Genomic DNA, 22329 nt, shown 5'->3' on the forward strand with positions numbered 1-22329 from the left:
TGCATAAAAGACGCTGGCAGCACTTTAAACGTTGTGAAAACATGTAATAAATACTTTATTACACGCGCCTTGGAGAAGGAAGCTGTTCGCTTGTTTGTACATAGCTGCTGGTGTTCATCTGCTCAAGTGGAGATCCTTGACTGCCTGCTCAAGTTTAAACTGAACATGAACTGTAACATAGCACAGCTGCTGCTCTGCTGCATTCAAAGGAGCCAGCTGAGGTGGTTTGGGTATGTGATCAGATCAGCTCCGCAGACCACACTAGATTAAATTTTTGACCAGGTTTCTGTTTGAGATCATCTTCTCCACCATCTCCAGGCTGCCTCCACTGCTCCTGCTAATTTTATAAACACTCCCTGGAAGTACCTGGAGAGAACCCACACAAATACCACACCGAATGGCAGCATGGAGGACCTTCTTGCTATGAGGTGACAGTGCTAACAACTGCACGACCATATTGTGTTTATTTGGTACATTTGACAGATACACTTTCCATTATAGCACAAAACTGGACCTTTCTCCCTTTTTGAGATCACAAGTCATTTAAAAAAAAACAACAACAACTAAACAGTACAGCTTGTGCTGTTAAGAGGTCTTTGACACGATTGGATGTACATCATGATCATTCATCAGTCAGAAAACCAACATTCACAAAAACAAACAAACTTTTTTTCAAATGGCTTAAATGAAGACTGCTGATTTTGCAAAGTGTCAGTGAAGGACACAGAAACTGTTTGAATCAACTGACTTCTTAAAAATCAATGATAAAAATCACTGTTACTAAATGTTTTTACCCCAAATACTTGCAGAATATACAAACGATGGTTGTGTAGCTTCATTCCTCAGCCTTTGGCAATGCAATGTCAGGCATTTAGAAAGCAACAGTGAATATGTTACATGCAACATTTAAAAATAACACCAAAAACAAAAGCCCAAAATCTGTGAACCAACATGATTTTCAGTAGGCTGTTAACCAAAAACTTCATCAAAGTCCTTCAGCTGGCAGCACTGAGAAACATGGGAATGCAGGGAAGCTACAGAGTATCTGGCATGGTACCCTGTACACAAATTTTCCAGCAGATACACTATTTACAAAAAGATGATATTAAATATCCCCTTAAATAGATAACCAAAGCATGTCATGGCATATAAATAGTTAATATCTGTCACTGTTGTAGAAGTATTTTCAAAGATTTTCTCTTGTTGCTCTCACGAATAAAACTAGCAGAAATGTTTTCAGGATTCACCTTTCTGACCGTGAAGTTGTCATACATAAAAGCAGGAAGTCAAACTTCCTCTGTGCCATTTTAACCCTTATTCTTGGATAAATTACACAAGAAACTTGATGCAGGTTCTGCGGATCTCTTTGCCAGTTAGCCAGTGTTAGCTGGGATAATGGATCTGTGTGATTATTGATCAAAGTGGGGATAAAATGCACTTTTAAAATGAAATTCATTATCCAATTATCCTGAAAGCTTTTTCCCCATATAACTATTAAGATTGTCACTTGCAGAGAAAGTGAGACAGATTCCCTCAGCACATGGTTTGGTTCTGGCTGTCTCTGAACGGCTTCCCTATAATACTCCTTGAACTTGGCTTACATCTTAATTTTGGCATAGAGTTCATCGATCTGTTCTCTGAAGCAGCTCCGAAGCTCAGTCCTCTTGGCTTTCAGGGTTGGAGTCAGCAGACCGTTCTGGATAGAGAACATCTCGGGATGTAACACAATGTCCCTCACCTGCAGAGGAAAAAAAGGTAAATGACAGAGCAAACATTTACTTAAGTATTGCTGCAACTAATTTTTAAGGATGCATATACTGCAAAATCCTGGGTCTCTGAAGAGTAAATCTTGCACTGGTTTCCAGAAAGAGACTCACTCGTGCTTTTTCAAGTAAAAAAAATACATTCATGTAAGGTCCTCTGCGGAAATTATTTTAATTATTAAATACTAAATAACTGCACATTATATTCAAAGCACAGATAAGAGATTAACACCGTCACAGTGACCTGGCCTGCAGGAAATACAAGGCAGGAACGTTTGGATCTTTTAAAATAAAACCGAAGTGATTGTGCACCATTAATTTCCTGGCAATATTTTCCTTGAGTGGAAAAACTAAAATTATTTTCCAAATATACTTCAGTGGACATTCAGTTCAAATGAAGTCTGTTTGTGGGAAGCATTGGCTGCGCTTGAAGTTAGACAGGACCAGTCACCTGTTCAAAGGACTTGAGTCCTGCTTCTTTGCCCAAATTCAAGATGTCCTCCAGAATTGCCTTCTTCACATCCTAAAAGCAAAAAAGGTCAGAAGATGTTACACAGGCATAGAGAGTGAGAGTGCATGTTCAGATTGCTGATAGTAATAAATCGGACCTTGTTATCACACAGCTCAGAGTAAGAGCCTTCAAACCCTTTTTTCTTGGCCCAAATAGGTAAGAAGTCAGGATCGGGCACCACTATCCCCACCAGGCATGCCTTTAAAACACAACATGGACCAGATGAGAATCAAATGCTTCAAACAGACTATTTGTGTAAATTAAAAATAAATGAAACAAAAGTCTGAGATTTAAGCCTTACCTGTAAGCTGTCACCATGAACAAACACCTGGGCCACGGGGTCGCTGCGAACATAGATGGTTTCAATTTTCTCCGGGGCGATGTACTCTCCCTGTGCCAGCTTAAAAATGTGTTTCTTTCTGTCAATAACCTTCAGAGTGCCATTCTGCAGGGAACCACAAGAGCAATGTAAGTTTAGGTTTATGCACAGTGATCATCACCATTCACATCACCACTCAGCCCGTTTTACTCACAGGAAGCCATTTCCCAATGTCACCAGTGTGCAGCCATCCATCCTTATCAATTGCCTCAGCTGTTCTGTCAGGATCTTTCAGGTATCCCTGGAATACATTTGGTCCTTTGACGCACACCTACAACAACCGAGATTATAAATAAGAAGCTGTTTGGTTTGTTGTTCTTGTTTTTATTTTGTTTTTTTATCAACCCCGCTACATTTTGCTTTTACAAATAGTTTCTCGCTCATGTCCCCGTTTGAAGCCAACATTGATTTAAAATGTTAAAGGACAGCCTCTCCTTTAAAGGGTTTCCTTTTGTTGTATCTAAGGCAAGCTTCTAATCATGTGGTAGAATATTGAATTAAAAATTTATGAGGATAATGTAAACCTCAAGACACTGAAGCTAGTTTCAAAATAATACAATTTCCATGTTAGTTTTATAGAAGAAATGTGTCACTTAAATACACATTGTGGTTCTTTAATATGTTTATAATAGTTTTGCATTTAAATTCTGTGTCATGTTTTTGTTTCTTTTTCTTAAAAAAAAAAAAAAAAAAAATCTGGATCCTGTTGCACAAAGTTCATGTTATTAAAACAATAAATTCAGTTTTGGCCTCTAGAAATCTGCTCACAGCCATGTACCAAGAAAAAAAAGACTGTTCAGTTATTGTGTAACCTGATTTGTGCTGAGCTTCAGCTGTCAGACAGATGGGCTCACATTTGACTTTAGCAAAACAAGTGCAAGTCATCACCCCTCCACCACCGTGCTGACACTTGGTATGAAGTGTTTGTGCTGATATGCTGTGTGTGGCTTTGTCCAAACATGAAGTTGTGCATTGTGAGCAAACAGTTTGTTCTCAAGACTTGTTCAGATGCAACTTTGCAAACCCGACATGTTCTTTTTAAAGGAAAGGAGAAGAGGCTTGGTCTTGGCAACCCTTCTAAAACAAGCCGAGCCTGTTCAGTCTTTTTTTTTTTTTTTTTAAATTATGCTGTTATGAACTGTTTAATATGAACATTTAATATGTTAACTGAGGCCTGTACAGTCAGAGATGTAGCTCTTTTGCGTTTCTCTGAGCGTTGCACGGTCTGACCTTGGGTTATATTTATGGAAGATTGTGGCCTTGTGTCAACACACACCTGAATGCTCCAGAGCAGCAAACTGCCAAAACTTCTACATTCACAGAGGTGCTCACACCCTTCTGATGATCAGTTAACCAAGTGCATTTGGATATTACCACCTGGCTGCTCTTAATTCCTATAGAAGCAGTAAGCAGTACTTTTTTCTACAGGGATGTATAGTTGTGTGAAAAGTGACTGTAAGTCTCCGTAATGGCCACATGCATTCGATGAATCCTATTCCTCACCTCTCCCTCTCCATTGGCTGCCAGATAATTCATTTCTGCCACATCCACCAGTTTAACAGCATTGCAGGGCAGAGGAGGCCCAACGTGACCTGATGACAGAGGAGTCATAGTGTCGTTTCATTCTTACAAGCATCACTGTGTCTACAAATTGCAAAATTTAGTGAAAGTTTTATATTTTACCTGCTGACCAGTCCCCAGGCATCGACATGGTACAGCCAGCTGTGCATTCAGTCTGACCGTAACCTTCATAAAACTGTGGAAAACGTTTATGTTATTAATGATATTCATAAACAAAGTATTAAAAAAAATTACAGATGAGATGACTGTGAATGTGGCTCACCTGACAGCCGAGAGCAGCTCTCAGGAAAGTCAGGATGGTCGGGGATACCGGGGCTGCTCCTGTAATCATGAGTCTCACGCGGCCGCCGAGGCTCGCCTACAGTGCAAAACAAACATGAAAGCTCCAAAATGTCAACTCAAAAATAATTTATTATGCATCAGAAAAACCGCTGCAGATTCATTTAACAAAATAATTTTGACGAAAAGGTCAAATGTGTGGACGTGTTTATCCATTTTGTGTCTTTGTTCCTCTTTAGTGTACGTGCTCTTTGAAAGATTGTTAGGCGGCACGTAACATCTCCAAGTGCTTTAAAGTGTTTCGTGTTTACCTGCACTTTCTTGAAGATGAGTTTGTCCCACATGCTGTCTTTTCGGACCACTCCATTTTTAAGCTCCGCCTCTTTCCTTCTGAAGGCAAAATCAAGCAGCCATCTTTTCAGTGGCGTGTTGGCTTGACCAAAAACCTGCAGAGCAATGAGAAATATCCAAATCGTGTTTCATGCAAAGCAGCAGACCAGAGAAACGGCACTTCTGACCACAAAAGCACATAAACAGCATAAACTGACCTTGTCAAACATGCGGTTGAGGAGGCGGGGGACAACAGGGAAAACTGTTGGCTGGAGTGTTTTCAGATCATCCATCAAGAGTCGAATGTCCCCTTGGAAGTAGCCGATTCGAGCCCCGTGGACGAGTACGACACACTGATGGAGGGGAAAAGATGCTGCTCATTCCAACTTTGACAAATTAAAAATGATATTTTGACCACACGAGGGTACTAATGCTGCATTTAAACACACTAAGGCAGGTGTGTCACATGTAAGGCACAAGGGCCAGAATCGGTCTGCCAAAGACTCTAATCTGACCTACTGGACAACTGTGGAAAACATGAAGGAGTGCATAAATTTTAAACCTTTAACTGTATAAATCACACTGCTGATAAAACTCACAAAAACACATGTATCAAATACTATACGCTAGGCATTAAGGGGTCTCACATCTCATGTCTCACAAACATTATACTACCAGTCCTTCTCTGCTGACTCCTAAATATTACCTCCACTAATAAATTCATTGTGCAGTGCATCTTAAGGTAAGCAACATACCTCCACAACCCTCTCAAACATGTGAGCTAGAGGGAGATAGGATACGTGAATGTCATGGACGTTCAGCATGCAGTTTACCTGCAGAGGGACACACAAAACACATGCAGGTGAAGCACTCAGTACTTTACCTCCACTACACGCTCAAACATATGGGCCAAAGGCAGGAAGGAGATGAGCACATCTTTACTTGTGGGCTTCAGTGTCTCCTAGACGACGGACGACACCACACAGGACGGGACAGACGAGGGAGAAAGACAGATGGACAGAGGAAAATACAAAGAGGAATCAAGGAGAGGCAACAGGGGCCAGACAGGGATATTAGAGCCATGAGTCAGCTTCATGTTTTTTTCTATCTGACAGAGAACAAAAGAAAATGTTTGATTGAACTGTGCCGAATAAGCTTCTACAAAGATGGATGAAGATTTTGGCTTTTTTGTTACATTTAGCAAATAAATTCAATGACATGGTTTGTTTTTCTATAATCTACCTTTACATTTGTTATAGAACAGCTTGTGTACTTCAAAACGCCATTTAACTTAATTAAGAACTGATACTTCATGCTTCTTTTCTTTATCAGGTGTTGCCTTTCTGCCTTATCTTTGATGTTCATTTATCGCATCTTTAAAGGAGTACATGAAAAAAGAGGTTACATGATTCCTTACAGTCTGATGACAACCTGAAGGCGACCCAGATGAGAGCCTGTGTTATTATTGTTTGGAAAGGTTTCAGTGAGATAAACCAATTGAAAATATTAGAGTGCTGGTGGGTGGGTTTGTTTACCTTGGTCACTTTAATGAAAGCGCCAGTGTTGCAGATTACGTTTTCATGAGAAATCATTGCACCTTTTGGGTATCCTGAAAGTAAAGTTTAAGCAAAACAAACACAATAAAAAACAATTATGATGACATATAACATAAAAACATAACATTTCAGAAATCTTAACGCAATAACAACCCCGTACTCACCTGTTGTTCCAGAGGTAAAGCAGATAAGAGCCTGGTCCTTTGGTTTGGGAGGCTGTAATCACAGAGCAACACTGATACATGAACGTTTATTACATTTCAAATACTTTTAAGATGGAGACCAGTTGATCAAGCAAATTCATCGAAGTTTCACCAATGACTCTCACTGGAGAAATTTAGTCAAAAAAAAGAGACTTTAAAAAAAAAACTCATGTTGCCAGTAGATCAGATAAAGATGGCGTGCTGTTCCTACTCACCACTGGTTGCTTGAGGTTAGCTTTACCCAAGGCCTGGAAACAAAAATGTACGGTCTATTAGTACATCTGCAGGAAGTCCTGATAAGGGTCTGATTTCTACTTAGCTCGAACATGGCTGGATGGTTTCAAAAACACAAACAGAAACATGCTGAAATATTCGAATCAGAGTCGCCTTCACAGTCATTTTTACATGCATGCAACAAAATTACAGTTCTATTCAACAGTGTCTTGATGCATGCTTAATCATCCCGGTAAGGCATTATTCAGTCTCATCTGACTGCAGGTTTCTTCAACCTTATAAACAGTACATTTGCATAATGACTGAAAATAGCACCACTGGTGAACAATTGGCTGTGAGGTCAGTTTCTTGATCAATAATATGCAAATTGTCATAAGAATTAATCAAAGAGCATTAGGCCATTATACAAATGTACTGTTTATAAGGTTGGGGAAACCTGCAGTCAGCTGGGACTGAAGAAGTCACTTGGATGAGTGACGAAACGTTTCTCCCAGTGACAATCTACGTCAAGATGAACAGAATCAACTTTCTGGGGACTACTCTCTATAGTGCAGACATAACACAGAAGATGACACAATTTGCTCTGCACGTCAAGAATGAACATTTGTGAAACTCAAAAATGACAAATCCGATTCTTATTCTCACCTCTAGCTCCTTTAAACTCAGGATCTCGATGCCGTTCTCCTTTGCGCGGGTCACCAGGTCGCTGTCAAACGCCTCGATGAGAATAATCGTCTTCACTGCTCGTGCTTTTCCGCTGACACAATCCAGAATCATCCGGGCCTTTTCAGGGACATCACAGATCACCGTTGAGATGGCGGCTGTGAAACAGACGGCGCCAAATGAACCATTAATTTAATCTTCCATCGTCACGGCCCTTGATTTATAAAGCACTCTGACAGTGCTGCAGGCGATGTGTGGTTAGTGTGAGATGGTGCCCTTTTTTATACCTCTATCAATAATGTAGTCAATGGCTTCAGTGCCGAGTGTGTCATACAGCGGGACAGCCACCAAGGAGTACGTGTAACAGCCGAGCTCTGTAATGGTCCACTGCACAGAAACAGTATCATTAATTTGAGTTCAGCCGTGGAAAAAAAAGGAAAAAGAACAATAAACAACTTGGTAATGCTACAAGAATCATTTATGTCACAGAGATCTTAATGGAAAATTTGGAAAGAGTTCAATATCTGATACACCTTTTGACTAACAATATAACAGTTTCTAGTACGGTATTTATGTCAGATGGATGAATTAGTCATTACCTAACTCTTTCTACCAGGTCTCCCATCAGAAATGGGAAGCGTGCAGTGTGTCTACACTAAACCAGACACTTTGCTAGGAGCACCTGTTCAGCTGCTCATTAATGTAAATCAGCAAATTACAGGGTAGCAACCTGCTTTTATGCCTACAGACATGGTCAAGATGACCTACTCAAGCTCAACATGAGCATCATGACTCTGAGCATGAAATGGTTGTTAGTACCAGACGGCTGATCTCAGTATTTCAGAAACTGCTGATCTACTGTGAAATTACCAAACAAATATCTCCTCAGTTAAAGAGGAGTGTCCGCTGAGTATATATTTACCCTTTTAATCTGCCCTTGTAACGCAAGAATGCAGTTAGCTTGTGGTTAGTGATAACAGAAACACCGTAGAATAACATGAGAGGATGACGTAAGTTTTACCTCTGGTCTGTTCTGAGAGAAGATGCCGATGAACTTGTCTCCTGTGTGAGAGTGTCCTCTGTGAAGGAGGGCGGAGCCGATGCATTCTCCTCTATCTATTACCTGTGCAAAAAATAAAATAAAATCCAGTTTTTAAAATAAATTCCCACTTTGATGGTTGTAAAATCCCACACTGGCATGTCCGTGGTGCCCATCTAACCTCTTTATAAGTCTGCCATTCATATGGCTGGTTTGGTTTCCTCGATCCTAGACAAGGTCCATTATCTGCAGAAGAAAAAACGTTTATCCAACGTCAGTGTCTTTGGAGATTTCTCACATTTAGCAAGTACAAGAGAGACACTGACTTGATACTCTGAGCCCTCGTAGGAACACCTCGTATAACGTGCGTGCATCGTCGTAGTAGTGTGTCAGGTAAGAGCCGTCTTCGCACAACACCGATCTTCTCGCACGCTCACCACCCTGCAAGGAAACAGAGTTCATAAACTAATAATTAGCAAACTTGCCGTGATCCCTTAACACGTTTATCTACTCATGAGCTCCAATGCAAAGACTGGGCTACAAGTGACAACACTGTGCACCCTGAAATAATAAAACAACATTCAATAAGGCCCCCTTCATCAGCAGCGCCAACAGTGACTGTGTGAAAAACATTTTAGTACTTTGAATGTAACCGGAAGTGATGAAGTCATGGCTTGTAACTCCTAAAACTGACACTAACGCCAGCTGTGATTGAGTTCGTGGAGAAAATCCATTAACATTTCCAGTGAATGAAGTCAACTGTTCATTGCTTTTTGCCCAGCGTCACTGTATAAGGGATCAAACCTCGGAAATTCCACAAACAAATATGACCGTAAAACCGAAACCTAAATCCAGAGAGTTTAACTGGAGAAAAAAAGAGATCACTCACTGGTAACTCCACTGACTGCAGTCCAAGATCACAGGGTGGTTTGAGGGCTTTTGGCCGGGTGGCAAACCAATAGGTGGTGATGGCCGCGAAGGCACCCATACCCATTAGGGCGTTGGTGGGAAAGCCTCGGACGTACTGCCGAAAGTCATCCAGCTCGGGAATCCGCAGCTGTCTCAGGACTTCCTGAGCTTGCATGGTTGTTTTGCAGTGAACCTGCAGAAAAACAGAAAACAAACAAGTTCATTGGTCTCAAATTTTAGTTTTAATTTAGCTCAGAGACTTGTGTAGAGAAGTGAAATATTCAGCACATAATATGACTGTAATAGGAACTTTTTCCATTTAGTAAAATTCTGGAAAGAGCCTGAAGCTACTTGATGCTGGCAACTCAAACTGAACAGTTTCATGGCCTCACTTTTCTCACATCATGTTTGAAACACAGCCCCTGGTTTTTGTGGTCTGTTTTAGCTGTAAAAAATCTGCCATCTGTCCCTCAGACACGTTAGTGCTGCTGCTTTTCCAACCTACCCCACCCTGCCATCCACCTGTAGGCTCCAGGGTAATATTTATCATCCCTCATCATGCAACATGTTTAAAGGGCCAGACTCCAACTGTTTTCTGAGGCTATAAGGAATCAAACAAACCAGGCTAAACCGTTGTTTTAAAAATACATTCTGACCTTCACATTACAACAGGAACACATACAGAACTGTACTCTATAAAACTAAAGCATCAGCTTAAAAAACAGGCATGATTTACCCTATAAACCTTCTGTTAGCTACACATGACCTACACATGAATCCCGACCCAGCCTAGTGATCTCAGGTTTGACATTAATATTTGCTGTAAAACTGCTGTAACACGATCCCAAAAGCCAAATGTTTTTAAAAGGACTATATCACGTCTACAGCTTTCACTTTTCTCTGACACAAACACCTATTTCTGGCAAACTGACGCGATAACACAAAAACGTACTGCGCAAAATAAAAGCTTCAAGGATAAACTGAGAGTGAATCATCCGAGGCTCACCGCAGAGATGGAGCAGCAGCACAGCTCAGTGATTCAGTAATGAACCAACTCTTCACTGCAACTGTGGGCTTTTTTTCTTCTTCTGTGGTTTAAAAATCTGAGTACCAGACTTACAATGAGTCAAATATTGGATGTAAATGTGAATATTTCTTTCAGTGAACGTGAATACTGAAGACTGGAAAATGAAAATAATTAAGTTTGTGTTTAAAACATCAAGATTTATATATACAAAAATCATAAAAAAAAAATCAAAAATCATAATCACGTTTGTTGAAATGCCGCAAATATCAGCTCCTGGGAATTATGGTTGATAAGCGCTTGAAAAAGCATACTGGCTGGGTTAGCAGAAAAATCAACAAATCCACTGATACAATGAGGTTAGCTATCTTGCACTTAAAACCAGTTTCCTTAATGATTAATAGTTTCATTTATCCCCATCTTTCCTTTTGTAATGTAGTTTGAGCGAGTATGTTTCCTGCTGTTCTCTGCAGAACTCTTACAGAAGTGTTTTGTTAGGACTGCATCGTGTTCAGAGTCATATATCGCATCTGTTCCTTTATTTGGAAGCTTAAGATTTCTGCTATTTATGACGTCAATATCCATCTAGTATGTGCCTTTATTTATAAGTTATATTCTAGCAAAGGAATCTCCCTAAGCAGATTCACTTTAATGTCACCTCACAGGTACATGATTACTTAGCTTTATTTCCTAACTTCCTCACTTGCAGAGGTAATTTTCTACGGTTCTTCTTCTTCTTCATTTAAAAACATTTCAGTAATCTGACATTCATTTTATGTAGTCAGATCATTTATTGTGTGCAAATGTTGTGTTTTTCCATAACAATGATATTTTTTCATATATTAAATAGATGGCAGCTTCAAGGTCAACTTTATCCCCTGCTGCACTGTGTTATTTGTTATCTTTGTATTTTAAATTGTGCAGGTGAATAAAATAAAATTGAAGACATTTTTTTTTTTTAAGTGAACAACTGAGCTTTTTTAAATCCATTCAAATCGCTAAAGAATGAATGAAACATACTTGCACATTTGCCTGTTTTCCTTCTGTTTTTTTTTAACTGATGTTGTTCATAGAAGAAAAAGAAGAGTATGTGCTATCCCATTCAACAGCTGTGCACTTGACAACAAGGACATGGGAAATAAAAATGACTCCCGACACATTTTCTGATCACAAACCTCAGTGGAAATATAACAAGATGGGCGACCGCAGATGCTAAACAAAAGGAAGAGAAGCTTTCTGCTTTGGATGGTTTAGAAATGAGCTCACTGGGCTGGGCTCACTCTTCACTCTCATGGACATATGGCTCTATTCTAATAAAATATTCATACAACAATAAAAGTGAGCCACAAGTAGGCTGAATGCCTGATTTTTAATGACATGTTAAATGAAATATGAGAAGCCCGAAGAAGGAAAAACCTATTTAAAGTCACTAAAATAGTCAACTAGAATTTTTTTAATTATTACGTGTTAATATGGAAGCAGCACATTAAATAATCATTTAGACCTGCAACTTTTCACGTTGCCTTCTGTGCAGCTCACATTTTTTAATCAGCCTGGGTGGCTGGAAGCACATGAACTGTGTTTAACTCTTTTGACCTCTGTGAGGTAAATGAGCGAGCGAGCAGCAACAATTGACTTTTCACCTACTTCTATTATTATCAACAAACCTGTGACAAATGGAAGCACTGCCAACTGGCACAAAGTTCTGCAGTGAAGCTGTCATCGACTTATAATTGTGGATTCAATTCAATTTATATATACACACACATGTTAAATGACAAATAACTACTGTAAACTGAGCTGAGATGAGAATTTCTATATTGAAGAACAAACCACAAAGTAAAGGCTACATTCATTACAAGTGTTCGGATCTGTTTATCCTCTCGGAAGGAAAAAAAAAAGGTTCCGAAATCATAAACGTCAGATTAAACTGTATTTTTAAACACTATAAAAGAGAAGCAGCAATAACATCTCTTTCAAATCACCTCAAGGACAACCTTAAGTGCAGCTAAGTACATTTTCTCAAATCTAAGCACTGCTTATTGACAGGCAGAAATAAAAATCAATCTCTTTACTCACTGCTCACAGTGTGTGTCTGAAGAAAGGTCGAGACTGTGTCCACAGTGGATATTTGAAAGGCCCCGTGCTGCTGCAGTTGCTATTAGAAGGACTCAGACTGACCTCTAATAGACCTCTGAAGTTCTCACAACTATGAATAGCAGAAACACGCCCCTTTCAAACAGAAACACACATGCACATGACACACCACACAAGTCACTCACTGAGGTACTGTTTAGCTAACGGGCTAACTCAAACTCATTGCCGATTTCTTTACTGATGTGAGCTTTTTGTGTTTGTGAACACAGGTGTGCATTTGTCTGTTTGTAAAAGTAGCTTAAAAGTAATCTTAGAAAAAGCTCAGAACAAACTGAAAGCTGATCTGAGTGATTCGAGCATTTTTATTTATGTTTATTCAAGAGTGAATCACCAGTATCTTATCACACATTGTCTTTATCTACACAAACGGAGTGTTAAGTTCTTCTGTTGCTGAGCAGCCAAACTAATGAAGCTGTGGAACAAAGAGGTACATACTGATTATATGTCATGCTGTGTATTCTGTGTGATAGATATGTTGACAGACCTGATATAGCAGAGACGTCGACACCAACATACACTCATCTCAGAATGTAGAAAGTCACCAAATAATGTGTGCAAACCATATGTGCAGAGTCCTTAGTGTCTAAGATGAATAAAATAACATTTCCAAATAATTATGGCTAACTAAGACGAGTTCATTTGTGAGTCTGGACATTTAGTGTATTACACAGTTTCTACATGGATTTAAAGTCTTCCGGCTCTAGCAAATCGATAAGTGGACTGAGTTGAATAAGTGTGATAAGTTGTGGCTATATTGAACAAAGTGAATGCAGATTTTTGTGAAAAGTAAAGGAAGCACGCAGGCTAAAATGTAAACATGCATGGAGTCAAGAAAACTCAGTGTGGATATGAATAATTTTAAGAGTTCAACCCATTTTTCATTTTTAAGACTGATACTGAATATCACATTTAAATCACCGATATTCGGTGATTTAAATGTGATATTCTGATATATATCGGCTGATATTGTTCTTTCTTTGGGACACACGGAACATAAATAGATTTTGTTTACATTTGTTACATTTTTAGTTATTTATTTAACTGTAGTGATCCAAACCAACAGGAAATTTCAGTGCGCCCTCTGATGGATAAACTGAAAAATAACATGGTTGAAGGGTGTTTCTTCCATATTTTTATTTATCAGCCATTATATCATGTATATCATGTTTCAAAACATTCACAGGACACTGTTTTTACAGCTGTTTTTCTGGACCTGTTGGTCACAAGTAAAGTATACATTTAAAAATAGGACCTCATTAGCATAAGTTGGGTTCACACCGATAAACAACTAGTTCAAAATCTCTGAACTCTTTAATGAGCAACAGAGAAAAAAAGTCCCAAAAAATGACTAAATGTAACTCATGCACATGTCTCGCTTACTACTAACCCCTTTATTAAATTACAGTGTTTATGCCACACTGATCTTCATCAGGTACAAAGGCAATGTCATTGTATCCACTCCAGGGCTCGCAAAATCGCTAGCCCGACGTCCCGGGGCTAGCGATTTTTCCAGTCGGGTTACCAAAATCTATCTTAGCCCTGCCCGTCGGGCTATCATAGGAAGGAAAAATATATGTCAGTGCTTTTGCATTCTTTCGAAAATGTAGCTGAGTAATTATGTCATTGGCATCGATGAGCCACTGTCAATATGTGACATATTGAAATCGCGTTTGAATTTGCGCTTGTTTTTTGCTTTCACTTTGCGATCGCGCGAACGGTGTATAGAGAGCGGCAGCACTGATTGGTGAGTGACGATTAATTGCGCACCAATTCCTCTGGCATCGTCTTATCACTCATTAGCTTACTATTCAGACATGACAAGTGAAATCTCCCACAGCAAGCTTAAACATGTGAGAGGTTGATTGCGCAGAGAATGGCTGACCGTTATGCAAGTGCGTGTGTAAAAGCAGCAGGATTTAAGCCGGTATTTTAGTTCTGCTCAGCCAAATAAGACAGGTCAGGGTGAAGAAGGGACAGCCAAAGAAAAGCCTACCACAAAACGGAAAAGTTATGACAAATCAGACTATGAGGCAAAAAAAAAGCGCAGCTTTTTTGGTTTCATGGACAAAAGAATTTCTGTGTCTGGAATATGACAAGCTAAATAACATGATGTTCTGCCAGGTGTGTTGTGAGTTTCATTCAATTTCTGAGTCGACAAGCGCCTTTGTTACTGGGACCAGTAATTTTAAGAAAGACCCCATCAGAACCCATGAGAAATGCAAGAAATGCATTATTGCCCAGTCTGCAATATCTTTCCCAGAACAAACAGCAACATACTAAAAATAAACCAAGCACAAGAAGAAGTCCTGAAAAAGCTGTTTAGAACAGCGTACTATGTTGCAAAGAGTGAACTACCATTGGCAAAATTGAGCAGTCTTTGCAAACTTCAAAAAGCAAATGTCCTAGATCTTGGTTCCACTTACCTCTTACCAGTGACTCCAGTGGAAATGTCAGATTCAGGATCTGACACAGACTGATTCATGTTCTACACAGTTCTTACAAGTTCATAGAAATTTCTGTTCAATGAGAACCAAGTATTTGAGTTGATGATTGTAATTTTTATACAGTTGCTGTGATTTGTATTTTAACAATTTTTTGATTAATTTTTGCTTCCATTACAATATTATATTAACGGAAACAAAACGGGAAACAAAACATTTTTATTCGGGCTACTTAAATTTATTTTGGGCTACCAAAAACTGAAGAGTGCCGGCCCGAAAGGCTACCAGGGATTTTGAAATTTTGCGAGCCTTGCACTCCTTTATATACAAATCACACTGATGCAAAAATCCTACACTAGCCTACCATACAAGAGCCTGCAGGGATCCAAATGACCTAATAAATTAAGAATGTGTTTATAAAATCATTTAACATTTTAATATACAAACCTAAGAAATTTGGAGATTTGATTGTGTTTTGTGTTGTGTTAATATTGCAAAAATATTGTTTTTAAGTGGAAACAAAACTGATTTTGTTTTAATTGGTTTTATACAGAAATAACTTAACAATCGTGGTTCAATAATTTATTATTTGCATCAGTAAACCACACGTTGCACAGACCGAGTGACATCTTCACACATCTTATTTTGCAAGTGTTCATTACAGACCTACTCTGAGAGTACATGTTTCTGTTTGATGGCCAGCAGTGGCACATGACACTGGTGTCATGCTTTGCTAAGAGTTGTCAGAGGCAAAAGGTACCACTACACCCACCACCACCCCCACTAACCATACTTGGCCTGGGAGGATGAGGAGCCAATGACAGAGCCAGCTCGGCAGTCACCCCACAAACATAAGGCACTGGAAAAAAGAGGTGGAGGGGCAGTGGGTTCATTTGACACATAACAGAACATGAAGATAAGTTGGCAACAGCCTCAAGCTTGCAGGCAAGTTACAGCTGTTTGGTATAAGAGATACTCTTACCACAGTCAGGAAGCTACAAAAAAAAGCACATAGTTGGTCAGTCATACTTGAATTCTTCTAAAATGCTTTAGTTCCTCTTAGAGGAATGATGCAAGATATCTGAAACCTTAAAGCAGTGTGATACTGAGCTGCTTAGTCAGTTGTTGAGCATCAGATAAACCTGTTTAATCTCATTATTACTACCTTATTAAAGGAGGGTTAAACATTAAGCTTTTAAAACACATAAAACATAATCCCATCTTAACAAGCCAGCTGCTTTCTCTCAGCTTTACATGAACTGGGGTGGTATACAGTATAACTAAAACCTTTTTAAAGTAAATTAAATAATGTGTGTTGTGTTATGGCTGTACTAAAATAAACGTTTTAATTTTTTTTGTTGAAACCAAACTTCACAGGTGAGCGGTGGAACTAACTGAGAAACCAAGGACGCTGCACGCTCATATGGCAGGGACTTGTTAATCCCAAAGTCGCCACTCCCTAAAGCATACCCCTTATTGTCTATTTTACTCAAAATAGGACCACAACGCACATAACCTGCCATTAGAAAGAATGCAGGTTTGAAGCACTTCCACACTGGCTTCCCCTTTCAGACCCGAATGCGGTCAATAGTAGGTCCAGCTGAGAAATAAAAAAGCGTCAGTTAGTGTCTGGCAGTGAAGCACTGCTTCTGCTGTGTGAGAACACATGGTTTTGACAGTAGCTAAAACCATTTTCACACATGCACGCTGACCCTGATGGAGTTGCATGTGACAACACAAACGTCCATACAGGCGAACATTAAACGGTTTTAACCTGCTAGCTCCTTGGTGCAAAGTCTGTGTGGTGTCAGTTTGCAATGGTCTGAGAAGAGTGGATCATAAACCGATCTCTGAGGGCATCTTCTGTATCTTGCCCATTTTAGGGTCTTCTAAAAAGGACTTTGTGTTTAACTGAGATATAGAGGTATATGTAACAGTACAATTCTTTTCTGATATACCAAGATAAAGAAACTAGCATGGTATTTCAGTGTAAATCATCACCGTGCCCATCTATAAATCAGTGGCTGCTCCACTTCCTCATTGTTGGTCTGTTAAAGACTTTCCTCTTTAAATAGCTCACTAAAGCGCACACTTTTTTTGTACTCCGAGACACGATATCATAACTTCTTCATGATGAGACCAGGCTTAATGCAACATGTGTTGAAACTTGACAACAGCTTTCTCACTGGTGAGAGGAAACACACCAAAAACCTCACTGATAATTCAACAGTTGAAAAATAAAGCACAGCACAGCACACAGGAAGTGATTAAAAGAAAAAAAAGGAGGAGTCAATACATTCTTGTGGATGTAATGAGATATCCTTGCATACAGTATAAATTCACAAGGGCATTCACACACCCTAAAGGCAACTGACAAACCAGTTTTTCCTGATTAGCGTGGCAGATGAGGGGCACTCTGAAAGGCGCACAAGAAGAGAAGACCTCCACCCATTTTTATGTGATCAACGTGGCAGACCAACTGACATGACCAGCATTACACTGAGAGACATCCCAGCACAGCTACCGGAGGCCTACTTTAACTCGTATGAGGCTTCACTATAGCGTCTCTCATGTGCTGCGATCCTCTGGCTGACTGTGACCTTTAACCCCGGTTTTCGGACACAGGACCTGACCTTGCACAAGACAACCAGACTAAAGATTGCAGGTCATAACCTCCTTGATGAAATCACACACTCCAAGTCACATGGTCACACAGCGGAGAAATGTAGAGGGGGAAAGAGAGGGTGGAGGACGAGCTCGCTTAAGTAGGACAAAGGTCACACAACTCTTAACAACTCCCGACACACCATTGGGGCAAAGCAAATGAAAGAAAAACAACCTGACATAGTGCTTTCACAGTGAAACATTACAGTATAAACCCCCAAAAGCATCATTATGCTTTAATTTGCATCATTATCCTTTAAATCGCTAAGATTTGCTGCCAACCTGAAGTTTAGCAAGCACAACTATTTACACGGTAAATAGTTGTGCTTGCCAACATGTGCTAATTAACACAGATCACAGGGAGGGCTGGAAATGTCAGTGGATTTGTGGCAAACTTGAATCCATTTAGCAGTTTTTTCATTAAAGAGGTGCTCAAAGAAAAAAAGGGGATCCTCCAAGATCCTCTTGAGACACTAAATCTCTTTGCAAAACTTCATGACTGCCCTTTCTATATTTTCTGAGCTATCAGAGCCTGCACTGAACTGAAAGGGTGTTGCATGAATAAGCTAAAAAAAAAAAACATTTAAAAAAGAAAAAAAAAGGAATTGGTTTGAAGTACATGGCCATGTTGGGTTTTTTTTGTAAAATTGGATCATCTTTTCCAAGAATGTAACTACTATTTTTAACTGATGCAGCATCATTCACAGTAATTCAGTCCAAACCAGCTGCTGTGCTCACACGATTCTTTCAAATTCAGTTGACTCAGTTTGTGACATGAGTGAAAATTTTGGGGGGATTTTTTTTATTTTATAAGCAATCTGCCACAAAAGCAGCATGGCAGAGCTGATTGTTGTGTAAACATCATCCAGCTCAGCCCTTTCACCTTGCTATCACCAAAACAGACAGACAGGCTGATACTGGTACTGTCGAATGACTAAAGGCCACATGGTAAACCATGCTGTGCCACATCCTAGGTTTGCTTTAATGAAAGCTCCTCCTCTACTTGAGTACTAAAACCGCCCACACGATTGCATCTTTATGGTAACTGTTCATGTGACTGCCCTGCATGACCGCAACAGCATTACCTAGTGTTTCAAAAATTGGGTTTAAAATGGGAGGAAAACAGCAGGCGGCATTCCAGAGATTCCTGTTAGAGGAAGTTTGCATAAAAACGCCTTCAGAAACAAGCACATATCAGAGCTGCTCTCCAAAAAGTGATGTACACCAACAACTGACTGCTAAGCACTCAATTAAGATTCACTTTCACATAATTTTCTTTTTTATAGAAGAGGCTGGAACTCTGGAACTTATTCATAATATTCAAGTATCCAACTACTGGCTACCAGCTGTCCATGACTTCTAGTCTGAGAGTTTTTTATCCTTTGAGGGGAAATGACAGAAACAGTCCAGCTTTTGAGTGGAAAACCTGCTGTTTTTCTCATATCTGCAGTTAATTCTAAACACACGAATGCTTCACATTTCAACAAACTGTTAAAACCTGCTTGACTTGTCTAATATGCATGAAAGTGAACATGAAGTCTGCTCAACAATCTTATGTTTAATTTGATATCTGGAACATGTATGTTGTCCTCCAGCATAAGTAGGCAAGATATAAAGTATCTGCTGGCAAATGATAGAGCTACAATTGAATGTAGAGTAAATAATGGCCATCTGTATCTCAAAGGGGCAGCAATCACAGGCCAGTCAGAATAGCTGTGGGCTGTGGAGAAAGAAGTTGAGATGCACTGATTGACCAGCCAGGAACCAGAATCATACAATTTCCACTGTTCTTAACGTGGATCGGTGACTGGCTGGTCATGCATGCGCTACTCACACATGGCAGCACAGGTAAATAGTCCCACGCAAACTCGACGTAAAGGTCACTAAAGTAAGCTGCAAACATATCTGAAACAACAAACTTAAAAAGACACTTAAATGTGGGCATTTTAAAGAAGCTAACAAAGGCAAAATGGCTAGCAGCCTCGGTATGAGCAAAGGATCAGATCAGTTATGGGGAGAGGAACAGAAAAAAGGGAAAAGGTTGATGATCTGTTATCTGGTAACTATAAAAATACAGAAAAATTACCTGACAGTACCTGACATTTATTTTTTTTATGAATAAATCTGCTGCACTTGTAGCAGGTAAAGGTGGGTGAACAGCAACTCATGTTCAATCATTATTTGTAACTTTTTCCAGGGGCAGGACAGTTTACTTTCAGTTTTGAGAGAAAAGTATATAACTTACAGAAGCCTGTCACATTTAAATAAGTCTTTATCACAAAAAATCCTGAATATGCAAAAATCACTATGGGCAAGTCACACTAGGTGAAAAATCAGAAATTGGAATAGGCCAAGAAAACTACAATGGTGGATCTCTACCGAGAAAGTTAAAGACATTGTGTCATTATGATATGCTCCACTGGCCACTGGTAAGGACATGGAAAGTTCCTGGAATATCTGCCTGTTGCTTAGCACATCATCCTTAAAACAGCAACTTGGTCCTGCACAGTTACACACTGTGGTCAGAAAGCAAAAACAAAACTTTTAAACTCTCAATCCGTGTTTTCAGATTCATTCTCAAAGTTTACAACTTTCCAAAAGCGGAAAAAAGAAACAGTTCAAGTTCACGGCGATGGCTTCACTAAAAGCCATGTTCTCATTTTAAACAAAATAGATGTCGCCAACATTTTGACATTGAGTGGAAATTGGAGGAAACAGCAGCACGCGCTACTACTATCCGGTATGGACCCCTTTGGTCACTCATTCAAAAACACACACACACACACACACACACACACACACACACACACACACAGGCGGAGTTATGAATGATTTGGCGGGATGCCACCACAGTAGATAACAGTTACATTGTTACTCCTTGTCCACTTCTTATCTTTATTTAACAATGACGTGCGCGTGTAGCACGCTCACACAGACTACCAGCAGTGATGTTAGTAATAAAGAAATAATACATATGAAATAAAAAGTTGTTTTTGAAAAAAAAGAAAAAGGTTTATCATCAGAGGCGTTGGTGACTGTTTCATCCCTGTTGCTACGTGTCCCTGTCTGTTTTCTTTTCAGAGGGCTGGTCCGTTCAGCCTACACGCGGCTTTGTCGCTGATAAACAGACCCACAAACATCGAAAATGAACAGCTCGTTCTGATCACGCACTAAATATCACGCTGCTCATCGTGAGATTAGCGGAAACGAAGATATAATGCGGAGAAAAGACATAAAACGAGGTTGGGGTCTGGTCTATTTAAAGCAACAATAAGAGCAGCCCTTTCGGTGGCTTCATTCTGCTCTAACTTTTGCACACGGGCCTCGGTAGAGGAGCTCAGAGCTACGCTGCCTTTTTTCGGTTTTTAAGAGTCAAATGTTAGCACTAACCTGTTTGCAGCAGCAGACTTTAACGCGTTTCTTGAGGAAGCAGCGGCAGCAGCAGCAGCGGCGGGTGGCAGTGGCGGTCTACACTTTGTTCAGCTGGTGCAGCTCCCAGCCAATCAGAGGTGGTTTCATGTGTTGCTTTCGTAAAGTTTGAGAGGCGTTCGGTCATTGGTCAGTGAGTTGTGACGGTCGATAGAGCGTTTATCATCCATGTGAATGAAATCGGGTACATCCGAACCGAGTAATTAACGAATACTAGCTAATTTTAAGACACCTTTACTTTTTTTTTTATTGCTACTCAGGAGAATAGTGTTTAGAGGTTTAGTGTCTCTTACAGAATGACTGCAGTGAGACTATTTGAAGTTATTTCCACCCCAACTTAAAATATACAGTCAGTCCTTTAGAGAGTTCATTTGATTAAAGAATAGGCTAAACATCTGCAGCTCCATTTGTCCTGTCAATTTAAGGTGGCACCTGAAGGCACCTTAAATTAAAAGTTCCAATTCAACAATGTAAAAATACTCAATTACAAACTTTTCAAAGAAGTTATATGAACACCTGTTAACAACTACTACCTGACAACCAGACAATCAAGCACCAGCCAGAAATCACCACTTGAATCTTAAACAGGGTACTTTGAACATTTATCATGTGTTTGTTATTAGTCAAATATATAAGTCTTCTTATTCTATCTGCTGCCTTTCCTCCTTTAATGACTGAATGTAGTGTAAAGCGCTTTGGGGTCCTTAGGGACTAAGTAAAGCACTATACAAATACAGGCCATTTACCATTTTTCCATCTTCAACATCTTTTTCCAATATATCCACTGTCCCACTGCACATGCCACTAGTGGAATACATAAAATGTACTTACATACACAATTTGAACACATAAAGTTACAGTCACAATTATCTTAGTTTTGTATTTTCTAATTAATTTTTATTTCATTTTGACTTTTTGTTTTTTTAATTCGGTGTAGTTTCAGTTAGGTTCCAGGGCTTATCTTCTTATTTCGGTTTAATTTTTGTTGTTTGAAAATGTTGAGTTTTTATTCAGTTCTGTGTTGGTTTTAGTGTTTTTAATGATTACTGTATGGAGGGCAAGTGTCAGAGGCCAGATTTAGTAAATTCACCACAGGAATTACAATAAAAACATAACTTTTTGAAAGCAGTCGACTCACAGCCTCGTAGATGTCCTCAATAAGCATGT

General features: G+C 39.5%; 1 protein-coding gene across 2 annotated transcripts; it reads right to left on the reverse strand.

Annotated features, from left to right (window-relative positions):
• Positions 1-445: 445 nt before the first annotated feature.
• acsl1a (acyl-CoA synthetase long chain family member 1a) lies at positions 446-21212 on the reverse strand. 2 transcript variants are annotated; one of them, XM_063476200.1, is made up of 21 exons: positions 21124-21212; positions 9428-9640; positions 8865-8979; positions 8720-8784; positions 8521-8622; positions 7787-7886; positions 7482-7657; positions 6818-6850; positions 6564-6615; positions 6379-6452; positions 5599-5676; positions 5062-5196; positions 4825-4959; positions 4497-4592; positions 4337-4409; positions 4157-4245; positions 2808-2924; positions 2576-2719; positions 2372-2473; positions 2215-2286; positions 446-1738 (listed from the first exon to the last, which is right to left on the reverse strand). In XM_063476200.1, exons 2-21 carry the CDS (start codon positions 9620-9622, stop codon positions 1598-1600), a joined length of 2094 nt encoding a protein of 697 aa, XP_063332270.1. In that variant the 5' UTR covers positions 9623-9640; positions 21124-21212; the 3' UTR covers positions 446-1597. The 2 variants fall into 2 exon arrangements, with proteins under 2 accessions (XP_063332270.1, XP_063332269.1); XM_063476199.1 differs by lacking the exon at positions 5599-5676 and adding an exon at positions 5727-5804.
• Positions 21213-22329: the final 1117 nt, after the last annotated feature.

This window comes from Pelmatolapia mariae, linkage group LG6 (genome assembly GCF_036321145.2).
Source record: "Pelmatolapia mariae isolate MD_Pm_ZW linkage group LG6, Pm_UMD_F_2, whole genome shotgun sequence".
NCBI lineage: Eukaryota > Metazoa > Chordata > Actinopteri > Cichliformes > Cichlidae > Pelmatolapia > Pelmatolapia mariae.

What these genes read in the sequence shown, in the direction of transcription:
- acsl1a (XM_063476200.1), bottom strand. Translation starts at nt 9,622, where the DNA reads ATGCAAGCTCAGGAAGTCCTGAGACAGCTGCGGATTCCCGAGCTGGAT. An exon ending in GAGCTGCTCTCGGCTGTCAG is followed by an intron (nt 4,410 to 4,496) that starts GTGAGCCACATT and finishes CGTTTTCCACAG; the next exon opens with TTTTATGAAGGTTACGGTCA. An exon ending in TTCATGGTGACAGCTTACAG is followed by an intron (nt 2,474 to 2,575) that starts GTAAGGCTTAAA and finishes TGTGTTTTAAAG; the next exon opens with GCATGCCTGGTGGGGATAGT.